General features: G+C 48.3%; 1 protein-coding gene across 1 annotated transcript in view; it reads left to right on the top strand.

Annotated features, from left to right (window-relative positions):
* The first annotated feature begins 2,865 nt into the window (after positions 1-2,865).
* anapc4 (anaphase promoting complex subunit 4) overlaps positions 2,866-14,854 on the top strand; it is a 14,583-nt gene continuing 2,594 nt past the window's right edge. Inside the window, 25 exon segments of the mRNA XM_064333941.1 lie at positions 2,866-3,070; positions 3,761-3,877; positions 4,295-4,400; positions 5,101-5,233; positions 5,498-5,572; positions 5,701-5,727; positions 5,932-5,976; positions 6,211-6,295; positions 6,872-6,979; positions 7,947-8,030; positions 8,551-8,637; positions 9,554-9,618; positions 10,000-10,137; positions 10,446-10,457; positions 10,702-10,802; positions 10,964-11,015; positions 11,142-11,197; positions 11,411-11,457; positions 12,078-12,134; positions 12,211-12,267; positions 12,354-12,447; positions 12,751-12,848; positions 13,238-13,299; positions 13,495-13,533; positions 14,322-14,423. Coding sequence (XP_064190011.1) covers positions 3,770-3,877; positions 4,295-4,400; positions 5,101-5,233; positions 5,498-5,572; positions 5,701-5,727; positions 5,932-5,976; positions 6,211-6,295; positions 6,872-6,979; positions 7,947-8,030; positions 8,551-8,637; positions 9,554-9,618; positions 10,000-10,137; positions 10,446-10,457; positions 10,702-10,802; positions 10,964-11,015; positions 11,142-11,197; positions 11,411-11,457; positions 12,078-12,134; positions 12,211-12,267; positions 12,354-12,447; positions 12,751-12,848; positions 13,238-13,299; positions 13,495-13,533; positions 14,322-14,423 — 1,838 coding nt within the window. The 5' untranslated portion in view covers positions 2,866-3,070; positions 3,761-3,769.

A 14,854-nucleotide genomic window follows, 5' to 3' on the forward strand; every position in this document is an offset into this window, starting at 1 on the left:
GACAGACATCCTCTTTCAAAGCCAATGTGAGGTCACTGTGGAGCTTAGAGAAAGGGAAATGAATAAGGAGAGGAAAGGCGGGCAGCTCTTACCTTCCAGTGTGTGGCGCGTAGCGGACGTCTCCAGCTTAAGATGGGTGAGTGTAAGGGCTGAGAGCAGCAGACTGAGGCTTTGGGCAGCGGCTGCTCGGGCTGCTCTGAGTGAGCCGGGGCCATCTGTCCCACACACCGCCTCTCTGAGTGGCAGCTATATTTGGAGCGTGCTCATGTTTCAGTCCTAGCACAGGGCAGGAATACACCACACACACGCCTGGCCTCCCAGCACTCTCACACACACACACACACACACACACACACATTCACACTCACTCTCTCACACACACACACTCACTCTCTCTCTCACACTCACTCTCACACACACACGCACGCGCACACACACTCACTCTCTCTCTTACATACACTCACTCACACATACTCACCCTCTCTCACACACACACACACACACTCACTCTCACCTACTCACCCTCTCTCACACACACACTCAATCTCTCTCACACACACTCACACTCTCTCTCACACACACTCTCTCTCTCTCTCACATACACTCACTCACTCTCTCTCACACATACACACACTCACTCTCTCTCACACATACTCACACACACACATAAATACACACACACACACACTGACACTCTCACACTCACACACACACACACACACACACACACACACAGACACACGCCATGAAAGATTAATGTGATTATACTGTACATGCTCTGCGGGGGGAATGCAGACAGTAGAGCCTGATACACTGAGCTCAGAACTGTCTCCATGGTTTGCATCATAGCCACGCCCCAGGATCAGCTGAATCAGTGGGCTACTTCTGTCCCCAACACAGCTAAACAGCACACCTTACAGCACTCACAGCATATGGCTGTGAGAGGGAGGTTCTGTATGTGATGTGAGATGGAGGTTCTGTATGTGATGTGAGATGGAGGTTCTGTATGTGATGTGAGATGGAGGTTCTGTAAGTGATGTGACAGGTGGAGGTTCTGTATGTAATGTGAGGTGGAGGTTCTGTATGTGATGTGAGATGGAGTTTCTGTATGTAATGTGAGATGGAGGTTCTGTATGTGATGTGAGATGGAGGTTCTGTATGTGATGTGAGATGGAGGTTCTGTATGTGATGTGAGATGGACGTTCTCTATGTGATGTGAGATGGAGTTTCTGTATGTGATGTGAGATGGACGTTCTCTATGTGATGTGAGATGGAGTTTCTGCATGTGATGTGAGATGGAAGTTCTGTAAGTGATGCGACAGGTGGAGGTTCTGTATGTAATGTGAGGTGGAGGTTCTGTATGTGATGTGAGATGGAGTTTCTGTATGTGATGTGAGATGGAGGTTCTGTATGTGATGTGAGATGGATGTTCTCTATGTGATGTGAGATGGAGTTTCTGTATGTGATGTGAGATGGACGTTCTCTATGTGATGTGAGATGGAGTTTCTGTATGTGATGTGAGATGGAAGTTCTGTAAGTGATGCGACAGGTGGAGGTTCTGTATGTAATGTGAGGTGGAGGTTCTGTATGTGATGTGAGATGGAGTTTCTGTATGTGATGTGAGATGGAGGTTCTGTATGTGATGTGAGATGGACGTTCTCTATGTGATGTGAGATGGAGTTTCTGTATGTGATGTGAGATGGACGTTCTCTATGTGATGTGAGATGGAGTTTCTGTATGTGATGTGAGATGGAGGTTCTGTAAGTGATGTGACAGGTGGAGGTTCTGTATGTAATGTGAGGTGGAGGTTCTGTATGTGATGTGAGATGGAGTTTCTGTATGTAATGTGAGGTGGAGGTTCTGTATGTAATGTGAGATGGAGGTTCTGTATGTGATGTGAGATGGACGTTCCCTATATGATGTGAGATGGAGTTTCTGTATGTGATGTGAGATGGATGTTCTGTATGTGATGTGACAGATGGAGGTTCTGTATGTGGTGTTACAGATGGAGGTTCTGTATGTGATGTGAGATGGAGGTTCTGTATGTGATGTGACAGACAGAGGTTCTGTATATGATGTGACCCTCAGATCAGCATACAGCACTAGGCCTCCATCTTCCCTCTTTCAGCCACAAAACAAGGGTCAGGACAAAAAGAGCAAAGTGTGAAAGAACGCAGGCATGAAGTGAGCCGCGTCACCAAGGCTATTTTTGGGGTCCTTATCCCAGGGAGCAGAAGTACTGACAGCACACACAGCTATTCTGGAGCTCAACAATCTACTGATTAGACGCTGTGCTGGTGACAGAGCATTCTGGAATGTTCCACTGGGGTGAATCTGTCACATCCGCCCACATTAACCCCTTCCCATGGCTACTTTATGGCACTGCGTACCCCTAGATGATCGCCCGCTACTTAGTGATTGAGTGATCCGTGTGGTTTGGAGCCTGTTTATTTACATGAACTATCTTGTTGTTTAGTCTACTGGTGCTGCAGTGGTTATAACTGGCCACCATGAATAGCCACCAGCTCTGTAAGCTCCCAGACCAAATGGGACACCATTAATCAAAAACAGTGCTTAACAATGTGCAAAAAAAGGGGTACAAATCCTGCTTAAAATGACAGGCAACTGTCTTGCTAACTTTTTTGACGAAAAAAAAAAAAAAAAACTTGCAGTTGATTCACATGTCTGCTTCAGCGGCAGCAATGCCCCTGGTATATTACTAAACAAAATTCAAGAACACAGAAACAATACAGATTGAGAAGTCCTGAAATGCAACCAGAAAAAAGTTTTGGTTTACGCTCGTTTGAAATGTCCCTTTCGCCTCCCCGTTGTGTGGATTTCATTGGGCACTCCATTTTAACGGCGATTGGTGGAGCAAAATAATCATTCACGCTATGGCGGCGCGCACAAAAACGCCTGACATAAAATATTTTGGACATGCATTGGCCTAGTTTTCATCAGATGTGAACAGATCAATGTTAAGTGACTACTTGAAAGAAAATCACACTTTTTCACGGAATACGCAAAGTGCAAGACATTCTCACAGACAAACACTTGGCTACCAATAACGGTATGTTGATAGCTAACCAAAGTTAGCCAGCTAGCAGTTGTGGTAGACTGATGGTAGTTGTGCTGATTTTCTCTAGTAGTCTGGGTAGCTACTACGTTAGCTGTCAGTCTGCCTGATGTGATAGCTGAGCAACTAGCTATGTTTTAAAGATTGATGTACTTTCAGATATATATGGTGCCATTTGCTAACTGTACTGGGTTTATGAAAATGAAACAACAGCTGACTCTAACTGCCATGAAAAATATGAGCATGCTGGATAAATTAGAAACGTTAGCTAGCTTGTTCCAGAAATTATCTCCAGTTTAACGGTAACGGTTAAACTGACACCCAAACTGAAACACTTGGCTAACTTCGCTAGGTACCACAAACGTAATTAGCGAACCAAGCAGTTGTAGGCAACACCACCTTACCCAGGGCTAGACGAACATTTTTTCCATGTGTTCCTGAAAACTGTTTTATACTTGTGCGGAGTACACGTAAAAATACTCCAAAGTTAACACATGTAGGAGCAAACTAATGCAACTAAATTAGTAGGTGTGCTCCTAAATAGTTTTTCCAGTTAGCACGCGTCACTTTTCAGGACCAAATGCTCCTAAAACGGGAGCACGAAAATTATAAAACGGGGCTAGGCAGTGAAAATTATGACTAACGCTAACGGTAAGTTGGCTAATAAATTTAATTGTGTTTTAGTCCTCAGATATGCCTGCCTTCCGCCAAGTTGGGGAAAAGCAGTTACCCAACCCCATATTGTTTATGGTGTGGTCACCGAAGAGGGACTTAATCGCTCTCGCAAACAAAGCTGGTGAGGTGAGCAGCACGTCTCGTTGTCGACACGCCAACCATGGATTATTATAAGTATGAATAGGTAATGTTATGATAAACGATGTGAGCAGATGTAAGAGCGCTTATCCAGTATTATCGATAATGTGTTCCGTGGTTAAATACTTTACGGCACACCCAAACCGAAACACTGATATAACTTACGGTAACGTAATTTACCTGTGACGCTGCAACAGCTTTTCGCATAAGACTGCATCGTGTAGGCCTACAAATGTGTTGACTTCTTAGGTTGTGTCCAAGGATGGATATATAATTTGAACGCAAAAATGATGACAAAATGTTGATTTGTCGTGGTCTATTGCCGTTGGTATCTCAGTTCAGGTTACAGCTGTTAACGTTTTCTATTTTGAATGGTTAACGGTCTTTCGCGCCCTGTCACCACAGCTGCTCCTGCACCGTCTCGCGAACTTCCAGCGCGTGTGGAGTTTGGCGCTCAATGAGACCACGGGGAAGGAGATCACGTCACTGGCATGGAGACCCGACGGCAAAAGTGAGATTTGCACGGTCAACGCTGAAAAAAGGCACCGCTGTCATGCCGCTTTGGATAGTTTGTTTTGGTTTTAAGACAGCTGTCCCAGGCCGATTGAGGTAGTTGGTTGACTTACATGATGTTTTCAGTTTTAGGCAAGATATTTCACCCTATTGAACATTCAGATTAAGCCCCTTGCTGACTTGAACAATAGTGTCAGTTTTAAGCAGGACAGCAGCAATGACCCTGTTAGTCCTTTACAAAAACAAACATGGGAAATTATTTTCTCTGTCAATCTGAAAGAAATGCACAGCGCAAATGGCATGGCTGATGTTTGCTGTGTGGGTTTTGTATAGCCAATTACAGGTTTAATTTTCAAATATTTATTTAATAAATGTAGTCTCAGACTCCCAGTTCAAAAGTGTAATAATTTGTGAGGTCAGTTAACTGTGCCAGTCCAATGCTGTGTTAGGAAGACTAGTCCCTTTTTACCTCACCCTCCCCTACACTCTTCAGCTCACAGGTGTGTTTGGGTCATCCGGCTGGCAGGGTTGGTTTTTCCATTTCCTTTTTAAGCTAGCATTTGTACTTGAACATTGCAGTTCACGAGAGGGCTGTGGGCTTGCCTGTATTTCTCAGGTCATAAGCATCTGGCTCGGGCCTGCTGGAATTGCCATTTCATCGATGCCATTTTCTGTTTTATGGCTTCCATTTTGTCCAGTTCTGGCCTTCGGTGTGGGGGACAAGAAGCTGGTTGTCCTTTGCGATGCGGAGAAGGCCGAGGTGCTGCACACCTTCCCTGTGGAGAACCCAGTCACCTGCATGCACTGGGTGGACGTCCTGGAGGAGAGCAGGTCTCTGGCCGAAGCACAGGAAGTGGGGGGTAGTACGCAGGAAGTGGGATGACACACAGGAATTGACGTGGCACAGGGGAATAGTAGCTGATGCACACACATGCACCTAACCCAACCCTCCGACTGCCAGACAATCGGTCTTACCTCCTGAGCTATGTCGCCCCGTATAATATAATCGGCATAACCAAAGTGCTATGCATGCATCACACTGGGTGTTCAGTGTGCTCGTGCTTAGTGTCTGTCACTACCTTTTCTGTGTTTCAGCGTCCTTACATCCTTTTATAACTCTGAAGATGAGTCCAACCTGTTCCTCCCCAAATTACCCACACTTCCAAAGAGGTAAGCACCCTCTCCCTCTGCATTTTGATTGAAGCCCTGCATTTCTCACACAGACTCTGTGCTCTCCTGTTACTGTTATTCTGTTGTCATTTGAATTCACTTTTTTTATGTTTTCTGCCCCTTCACAGCTACAGCACAACATCAAAGATATTCAGGTGAGTGTGTCGCCTGCTCTGTACCCCAGGTGTGGAATCTCGGGTCTCTGCAGTGTGCACTGGTGCCCCTGGTAACCTGCTGAGACCGTTAAGCATTAGCTTGGAGAGTTCCTTTCTGAGTGTAAAATGACCTCTGTCTGTCGGTCTGTCTGTCTGTCTGTCTGTCGGTCTGTTTGATTGCCTGTCGGTCTTTTTGTCCGTCAGTGAGGAGAAGTCGGACGAGATCATGAATCTTCTTGGTGAAGTCCGGTGAGTCACAGTGAGAACAGCTGGCGTCTCTGCCTCTGTTGGTAATGCACTCGATATGAGTCGCTCATGTTTTTTGTTTATTTTTGTTGGATGGCGTGTTATTTCAGTAAACAGAATGAAGTCGGCTTTGAACAGGCTCAGCTGTTTGCTCTCTGAAGGCGGACTCATACTCCACGGGTGTAGGAGGAGGGAGGTTTATGCTCAGATGCTCAGGTGCTGTTTGGTTGTCTGCAGACTGAACGTCCTGGTGCTGGGAGGGGACTCTGGCTTTGTGGAGCTGTACGCGTACGGAATGTACCGGATTGCCTCGCTGACTGGAGTAAGAGCCGCCAATCGCTGTGCAGAGTCTGAGCAGGGCGTGGCTCTGTGTAAGCTCCTCCCCCTCCCCATCCCCTAGCACTGTGCGGTGTCTGAGCAGGGCGTGGCTCTGTGTAAGCTCCTCCCCCTCCCCATCCCCATCCCCTAGCGCTGTGCGGTGTCTGAGCAGGGCGTGGCTCTGTGTAAGCTCCTCCCCATCCCCTAGCGCTGTGCGGTGTCTGAGCAGGGCGTGGCTCTGTGTAAGCTCCTCCCCATCCCCTAGCGCTGTGCGGTGTCTGAGCAGGGCGTGGCTCTGTGTAAGCTCCTCCCCATCCCCTAGCGCTGTGCGGTGTCTGAGCAGGGCGTGGCTCTGTGTAAGCTCCTCCCCCTCCCCATCCCCTAGCGCTGTGCGGTGTCTGAGCAGGGCGTGGCTCTGTGTAAGCTCCTCCCCCTCCCCATCCCCTAGCGCTGTGCGGTGTCTGAGCAGGGCGTGGCTCTGTGTAAGCTCCTCCCCCTCCCCATCCCCATCCCCTAGCGCTGTGCGGTGTCTGAGCAGGGCGTGGCTCTGTGTAAGCTCCTCCCCCTCCTGCTCCCCTAGGTGCTGGGGACCTGCCGCAGCCTGTGCCTCTCCAGCGACCTGAAGTCCCTGTCCATCATCTCTGAGGTCACGTCCACCAGCCACCAGCCCCAGATCAGCTACGTCCAGGTGAGACACACTGTGGAGCGCACAGATGTGTCAGCATTACAGTCTGGACCTGCACACGTCTGACTGAATGCTGGGTCAGCATTACAGTCTGGACCTGCACACGTCTGACTGAATGCTGGGTCAGCATTACAGTCTGGACCTGCACACGTCTGACTGAACGCTGGGTCAGCATTACAGTCTGGACCTGCACACGTCTGACTGAACGCTGGGTCAGTGTTAAGGTCTGGATGTGCAGGTCTGACTGAACGCTGGGTCAGTGTTAAGGTCTGGATGTGCAGGTCTGACTGAACGCTGGGTCAGTGTTAAGGTCTGGATGTGCAGGTCTGACTGAACGCTGGGTCAGTGTTAAGGTCTGGATGTGCAGGTCTGACTGAACGCTGGGTCAGTGTTAAGGTCTGGATGTGCAGGTCTGACTGAACGCTGGGTCAGTGTTAAGGTCTGGATGTGCAGGTCTGACTGAACGCTGGGTCAGTGTTAAGGTCTGGATGTGCAGGTCTGACTGAACGCTGGGTCAGTGTTAATGTCTGGATGTGCAGGTCTGACTGAACGCTGGGTCAGTGTTAAGGTCTGGATGTGCAGGTCTGACTGAACGCTGGGTCAGTGTTAAGGTCTGGATGTGCAGGTCTGACTGAACGCTGGGTCAGTGTTAATGTCTGGATGTGCAGGTCTGACTGAACGCTGGGTCAGTGTTAAGGTCTGGATGTGCAGGTCTGACTGAACGCTGGGTCAGTGTTAAGGTCTGGATGTGCAGGTCTGACTGAACGCTGGGTCAGTGTTAATGTCTGGATGTGCAGGTCTGACTGAAATCAAGGTCTTATTCAGAGTGGTTCCTTTAAAGCCAAAACGTCTAAGACAGGGGGCGGGGAGGGAGGGGGGGTGATTTAATGCCAGGACTAGCCCACCTAGTGCCCATTGAAACATGTCTCCACATAGTGAAGTTGCCATGGAGACGTGTCATCTCTTGCAGCTGGATACGGGTCTGCTGTCTGACTGTCTGGCCGAGGTGACCAGGATGGCCCGCAAGTTCACCCACATCTCCACACTGCTGCAGGTGAGGTCCCACCAAACACACCGCTCAGGTAAAGCTCCACACTGCTGCAGGTGAGGTCCCACCAAACACACCGCTCAGGTAAAGCTCCACACTGCTGCAGGTGAGCCCTGCACCAAACACACCACTCAGGTAAAGCTCCACACTGCTGCAGGTGAGGTCCCACCAAACACACCGCTCAGGTAAAGCTCCACACTGCTACAGGTGAGGTCCCACCAAACACACCGCTCAGGTAAAGCTCCACACTGCTGCAGGTGAGGTCCCACCAAACACACCGCTCAGGTAAAGCTCCACACTGCTGCAGGTAAGGCCCCCGCTCTCAGGTGTAGGGTAAGCTCTGGTCCTCTGCAACATGGGAGGGAGGGGAGGCTGTTGCCAGGGAGATTAGAAGTGGTGTGATGTAGTAAGGATGAGAGGTGATGCGATGATAGCATGGGGATGAGAGGTGATGTTATGTTGCCATGGGGATGGCAGGCGCTGTGCTGTTGCCATGGAGGTGATGTCATGTGCTTTCCTCCCTCAGTACCTGCGGCTGTCCCTCACCTGCATGTGCGAGGCCTGGGAGGACATCCTGATGCAGATGGACCTGCGCCTCACCAAGTTCGTCCAGGTCAGGGGTCACACAGCACTGCACCTGCGCCTCACCAAGTTCATCCAGGTCAGGGGTCAGGGGTCACACAGCACTGTCCCTGTTCAGATTTAAACGGGCTGCTCAAATGGAGTTCACATTCACATTTTACATTTAGGATTAGGTTCTTACACACAGTCGGTTTACACTACTGCTTAATTACTGAAGCAGTACAGCTTGAGTATCTTACTTACAAGATGCAGACATAGAACCTGTGAGTCCTGAGCCCAGATCCCTGAGAGTTACACTGCACTGGAGCAGTCCTGCAGTATTACAAACCGTCTGACTGCACTGGGGCACCAGGGCATCAGAACACTGGTGAATCAGGGCATCAGAACACCGGGGCATCAGGGCATCAGAACACCGGGGCATCAGGGCATCAGAACACTGGGGCATCAGGGCATCAGAACACCGGGGCATCGGCATCAGAACACTGGGGCACCAGGGCATCAGAACACCGGGGCATCAGAACACTGGGGCATCAGAGCATCAGAACACTGGGGCATCAGGGCATCAGAACACTGGGGCATCAGAGCATCAGAACACCGGGGCATCAGGGCATCAGAACACTGGGGCATCAGGGCATCAGAACATTGGGGCATCAAAACACTGGGGCATCAGAGAATCAGAACACTGGGGCATCAGGGCATCAGAACACCGGGGCATCAGGGCATCAGAACACTGGGGCATCAAAGCATCAGAGCTCCAGGGCTGCAGGGCTCCAGGGCAGCAGGGTACATGTTATCAGGGCATTGGTTCTACCTGTACAGCAGCAGCCTGCAGCTACATCTACCTCCCTTAGCATGCACAGGAAGGGTGGAGTTTGCAGGTCTGCATGTCTGCATGATTTTGGGTAATTTTCAGGTCCCCATGTTTTTGGTGAATCTGTCTGTCTCAGGAGAAGAACACCAGCACACAGGTGCAGGATGAGTTCCTGGAGCTCCTGCTGTGGGGGAAGTCCAGGTGAGTGAGAGATGTGCAGCGTGCGCCTACCTCACACCTGGAGGAGTGCTACCTGTCTCTACAGAAGGAGATGACGTTTTACTGTTCATAGCAGAAGATTGCACTGTGAACCGGTTTTCCTAAAGCTGCAATAACACAGTGTGTCCTCTAGATGGAGTGAAGAGTCAGAACACAGGTCTGATTCACCCCAGCCTGAAAGTAGCTGGGAAACTGCATTCCAGTTGCAGGAGATCACAAATGTGCAAATAATGTTTATCATAGAACTTTTGAAATTGGTCATTTAAGTTTCGTAGAAATTAAATAAAATCATATCTAGAGGTGTGGCGCAGATTAGGTACAGTATGTGTGTATATTTTAAATAAAATGTGTTTCTGTGCCTAGTCCTGAACTGCAGGCTCTTCTGATGAACCAGCTGACTGTGAAGGTGAGACATCACCTGTTAAGGAACACAGACAGTTAAAGTACTCAGTTTAAGTACAGTGTCTGTTAGAGTATAGCTATTAGCATTCTATCTGTAGAGTATACCTGTTATAGCACTGTTAGCATTCTATCTGTAGAATATAGCTGTTAGCACTGTTAGCGTTATGCCTGTAGAGTATAGCTGTTAGTACTGTAGAGTACTGCCTGTAGCGGACTGTAAGAAGCTGTTAGCACTGTTAGGTTAGTTAGTATACTTGCCTGTAGCTATCCAGAGTAAGCTTGTGATCAGCGTACCTGCAGAGAGTACACAAAACCTGTGATACTGTCCACTGTGTGTGAGTTCGAGCCTGCTGCAGAGTACACAACCTACATGTCTGATACCTGTCTCACCTGTTGTGAAGTTTCAGCCACCTGCAGAGGTACACACACCTGTCTGATACCTGTCTCACCTGTGTGTGAGTTCAGCCTCCTGCAGAGGTACACACACCTGTCTGATACCTGTCTCACCTGTGTGTGAGTTCAGCCTCCTGCAGAGGTACACACACCTGTCTGATACCTGTCTCACCTGTGTGTGAGTTCAGCCTCCTGCAGAGGTACACACACCTGCCTGATACCTGTCTCACCGACCACCCCGCCTCATCTGTCCCCCCCCTACCCCCCCAGTGGCTCAGAAGCGCTGCTGTACCACCTGAGTGAGGTGAGGGGGATGTCACTATGGAAACAGAAGTTTCAGCCCCTTGGCCTGGATTCGGCAGCAATAGAAGGTATTTCCATCAGGACTTATTGTGACCCGTGCAGCGAATGCAGTCAGTACTCTTATACTGATACCTCATACCAGAACATGTAGTGCTTGCCACTTATAATAGAACTTAAATCATGACGAAAAAAAATACTAATTCACTTTCTTACTTTATTTCTGTTAAAGATGCCATTACTGCTGTGGGGTCTTTCACACTGAAGGCCAATGAACTTCTGCAGTGAGTACTCCCACCGAAATGCAATGTGGGAAATGGGAAAGATTTACTAATGCGGCTAATAGCTACCAGCTCCCAGAGCATATTTCACCCCTGCTTCCTGTTTCCTGTTTCCTGTTTGTGCTGCAGGGTCATAGACAGGAGCATGAAAAACTTCAAGGCGTTCTTCCGCTGGCTGTATGTGGGTAAGCTGGGGGGATAGGTGTGTGCAGGTAACCGGGGGAGGGGTTAGGTGTGTGCAGGTAACCGGGGGAGGGGTTAGGTGTGTGCAGGTAACCGGGGGAGGGGTTAGGTGTGTGCAGGTAACCGGGGGAGGGGTTAGGTGTGTGCAGGTAACCGGGGGAGGGGTTTGGTCTGTGCAGGTAGACACAGGTGACTCTGTGTCCTTTTCATTACAGCAATGCTGCGCATGTCAGAAGACCATGTGCCCCCAGAACTGAACAAGGTGAGCAGCAGTGTGGAGCAGTGGTTAGAGTAGCAGTGTGGAGTAGTGATCAGAGCAGCGGTGTGGAGCAGTGATCAGAGCAGCAGTTGTTAGGGCAGTGGTTAGAGCAGCAGTGTGGAGCAGTGGTCAGAGCAGCAGTGTGGAGCAGTGGTCAGAGCAGCAGTGTGGAGCAGTGGTTAGAGCAGCAGTGGGGACCAGTGATCAGAGCAGCTGTATGGAGCACTGATCAGAGCAGCAGTGTGGAGCAGCGGTCAGAGCAGCAGTGTGGAGCAGTAGTCAGAGCAGCAACGTGGAGCAGTATTTAGAGCAGCAGTGTGGAGCAGTGGTCAGAGCAGCAGTTTTGGGCAGTGGTCAGAGCTGCAGTGTGTCCTACATCAAACGGTAAAAAAACGATTAGTTGGTTTCAGACAGCAACTAGTCAATGGTCAGAAATGTGACATCACTAGTATACATACTAATATACTACATCCCTTTGCTTGTGATACATTCCTACAATCGCACAACTTCACACATTAATTTTACAGAATATTTGATGGAAAATATTTCAGATAAAGTAATTCTATAAATATGAGGTTTGATGGTATATCTGCTGTAGATTGCTGTGTTTGTTTCCTGTTTAGATGACCCAGAAGGACATCTCTTTTGTGGCAGATTTCCTGTCTGAGCACTTCAGTGAGGTAAGCGCAGAAGCCGTTGTGATGGAAACTGACTCCGCCTGTTTCTCTGAGTAACAGTCTCTCCCTCCTCTGACAGAATGAGGAGCTGTTTGATCGGAAAGGAAAGTACTTCAACGTGGAGCGGGTTGGCCAGGTGAGGGTGTGTGTGTGTGTGTGTGTGTATGCGCGTGTGTGCGTGTGCGTGTGTGTGTATCTCACTGGACATCTCTGTTGTTGCAGTATCTTAAGGATGAAGATGAGGACCTAGTTTCCCCACCAAACACCAGTGGGAACCAATGGCTCAGCTTCCTGCAGGAGAGCACACACCTGAAAGGTACACACACATACACACAGACAGTCACACACACACACACACACACACACACAAAATACAAACACACATACACAGTCACACACTCTCTCACACACACACGCACATACTCACACTCACACACACATACATTTAAAAAAGCATGTGACCCACTAATTTTGGGTTTCACCATGTTTCAGTTGCTTTACTACAAAAACAATTTAACTGTTACAGTGCACTTTACTTGATGGATTGATCAAAGGATTTTTTATGACTGAGTTAGGGGTTGGTTGATTGTTTGATTGACAGAATCTCTGTCCTATCCAGACAGTCCCCTGCTGTTCCCCACCTACCCCCAGAAGTCCCTGCACTTTGTGAAGAGGATGATGGAGGGCGCCATTGAGCTGTGTCTGCAGAAGCCTGCGGTTAGAGACGATTACACCTGCAGGACTACAGACACACACACTACAACACACACCTGACACACGCTCACAACCTACACAAACACAAACACACACACCTTACACACACTCACGCTCATAACAACATTCCCCCACAGCACTCCATTACACAGAAATCCACTCTGGTCATTTCCCCCCCGGTGCCCAGAACTCCATTACACAGAAATCTGCTCTGCTTATTTCCCCCCAGTGCTCAGAACTCCATTACCCAGAAATCTGCTCTGCTCATTTCCCCCCAGCGCTCAGAACTCCATTACCCAGAAATCTGCTCTGTCACCATTTGATAGAGATTGATGGACACTAGACTGTCTGTGTGTCTGTTGAACAACTGAATCTTTGTTCTGTGTTTGCAGGAGATCATTGGGAAGTCTGTGAAGCAGGCGTTTTCCATGGATCTGTACACAACAGCTCAACGGTAAGGCCTGAGCTCAGCTGAATATGCAGATATAGCTCCGCCCCTTTGATGAGTATGAAGTAACTCCACCCTTCTAATGAATATGTAAATATAGCGGTCTTTCTTATGAAGTTGCAGATAACCGCACACGCTATGCTTCATATTCATGCTTGCTATCGGTTCATAGATGGTGTTTGTGCCTGTTTTCATTTGTAGGTCAGAAGACACTCCAAGGCTTTTTGAGTTGCCTGCACTGTAAGTAAAATAATGGTATCTAGAAGGTAGTGGATTGGTTTTTTTGCACTGTCTGACAATGTCTGTTAGCACTGTTCATGTTCAACAACATTGTAAGGAATTAGTGAAGTGACCACTCCAGATCAGTAATATCTCAGCAATGACTCAAAAATCCAAGATCAAATTTTCTGGAGGTGTTGACAACATTGTAACCTAACTTTGGGGAAAAAATGTATTTGCAAATAAATTTGAAGATGAAATCTCTCATAACTTTGTTACCTTTAATTTTGTGATAAATACTGTACATATGATAGAGCATAGAAAATACCTGGAAAATCCCTTTAAAATGATATAAGAACAATTTCTCTATGATGTATAGTAAGGTAGCTATGGCGAGTCAAAGTCATGGAGTCGTGATAATTTCCCCAAAATTTGTTAGCGCATATTTCCCTTAATAATGAGACAAGTGTAATTTCGGTTTCAGGGATTTCTTATAAGACCAAATAGTCTTGCCAAATCTAATTAAAATCTGTGATGATGTGGTCCAAAAGTGTGTTGAATTGACCTGGACTTACAGTTCTGCAGGGATGTGACTGCAGTGCTGGTTCTGCAGGGATGTGACTGTAGTGCTGGTTCTGCAGGGATGTGACTGTAGTGCTGGTTCTGCAGGGATGTGACTGTAGTGCTGGTTCTGCAGGGATGTGACTGTAGTGCTGGTTCTGCAGGGATGTGACTGTAGTGCTGGTTCTGCAGGGATGTGACTGTAGTGCTGGTTCTGCAGGGATGTGACTGTAGTGCTGGTTCTGCAGGTGGAATGATAAGAAGGCCAGTATGCATTACGTGGTTTTCACCATGCCAGAGGCTTCTCCCTGCCGGCTCTACTTAATGAGAAGGAGCACTGATCCCAACAGGTACTTCTCTCTATTCCTCTTTCTCTCTCCCCCTTTTTCCTGCTTTCGTCCTCTTTCCCTGTTTCTTCCTCACTCATCAAATATTGCCGTAGCATACAAGTGGTAGTGTGAAAGTAGTGCAGATTTCCTTTCTCAGTCTCGTGTGGTATGTAAGATGTAGCCTGCAGCTGCTCTAACAGATAGTGTCTCACTGTAGCTGGATGCTTGCTGAGCCTGTTCATCCTTTTCTCAAAAGTACAACCTCAAACTTCTGCCTATGAGTCCAGTTCCGTAACTACTGTGTGTGTGCATGTGTGTGTGTGCGCGTGTGTGTGCGCGTGTGTGTGTGTGTGTGTGTGTGTGCGTGGTGGTGTGTGTGTGTGTGTGTGTGGTGTGTGTGTGCGGTGTGTGGTGTGTGTGTGTGTGTGTGTGTGTGTGTGTGTGTGTTGTGT

Source organism: Anguilla rostrata, chromosome 4, assembly GCF_018555375.3.
Source record: "Anguilla rostrata isolate EN2019 chromosome 4, ASM1855537v3, whole genome shotgun sequence".
Taxonomy (NCBI): Eukaryota; Metazoa; Chordata; class Actinopteri; order Anguilliformes; family Anguillidae; genus Anguilla; species Anguilla rostrata.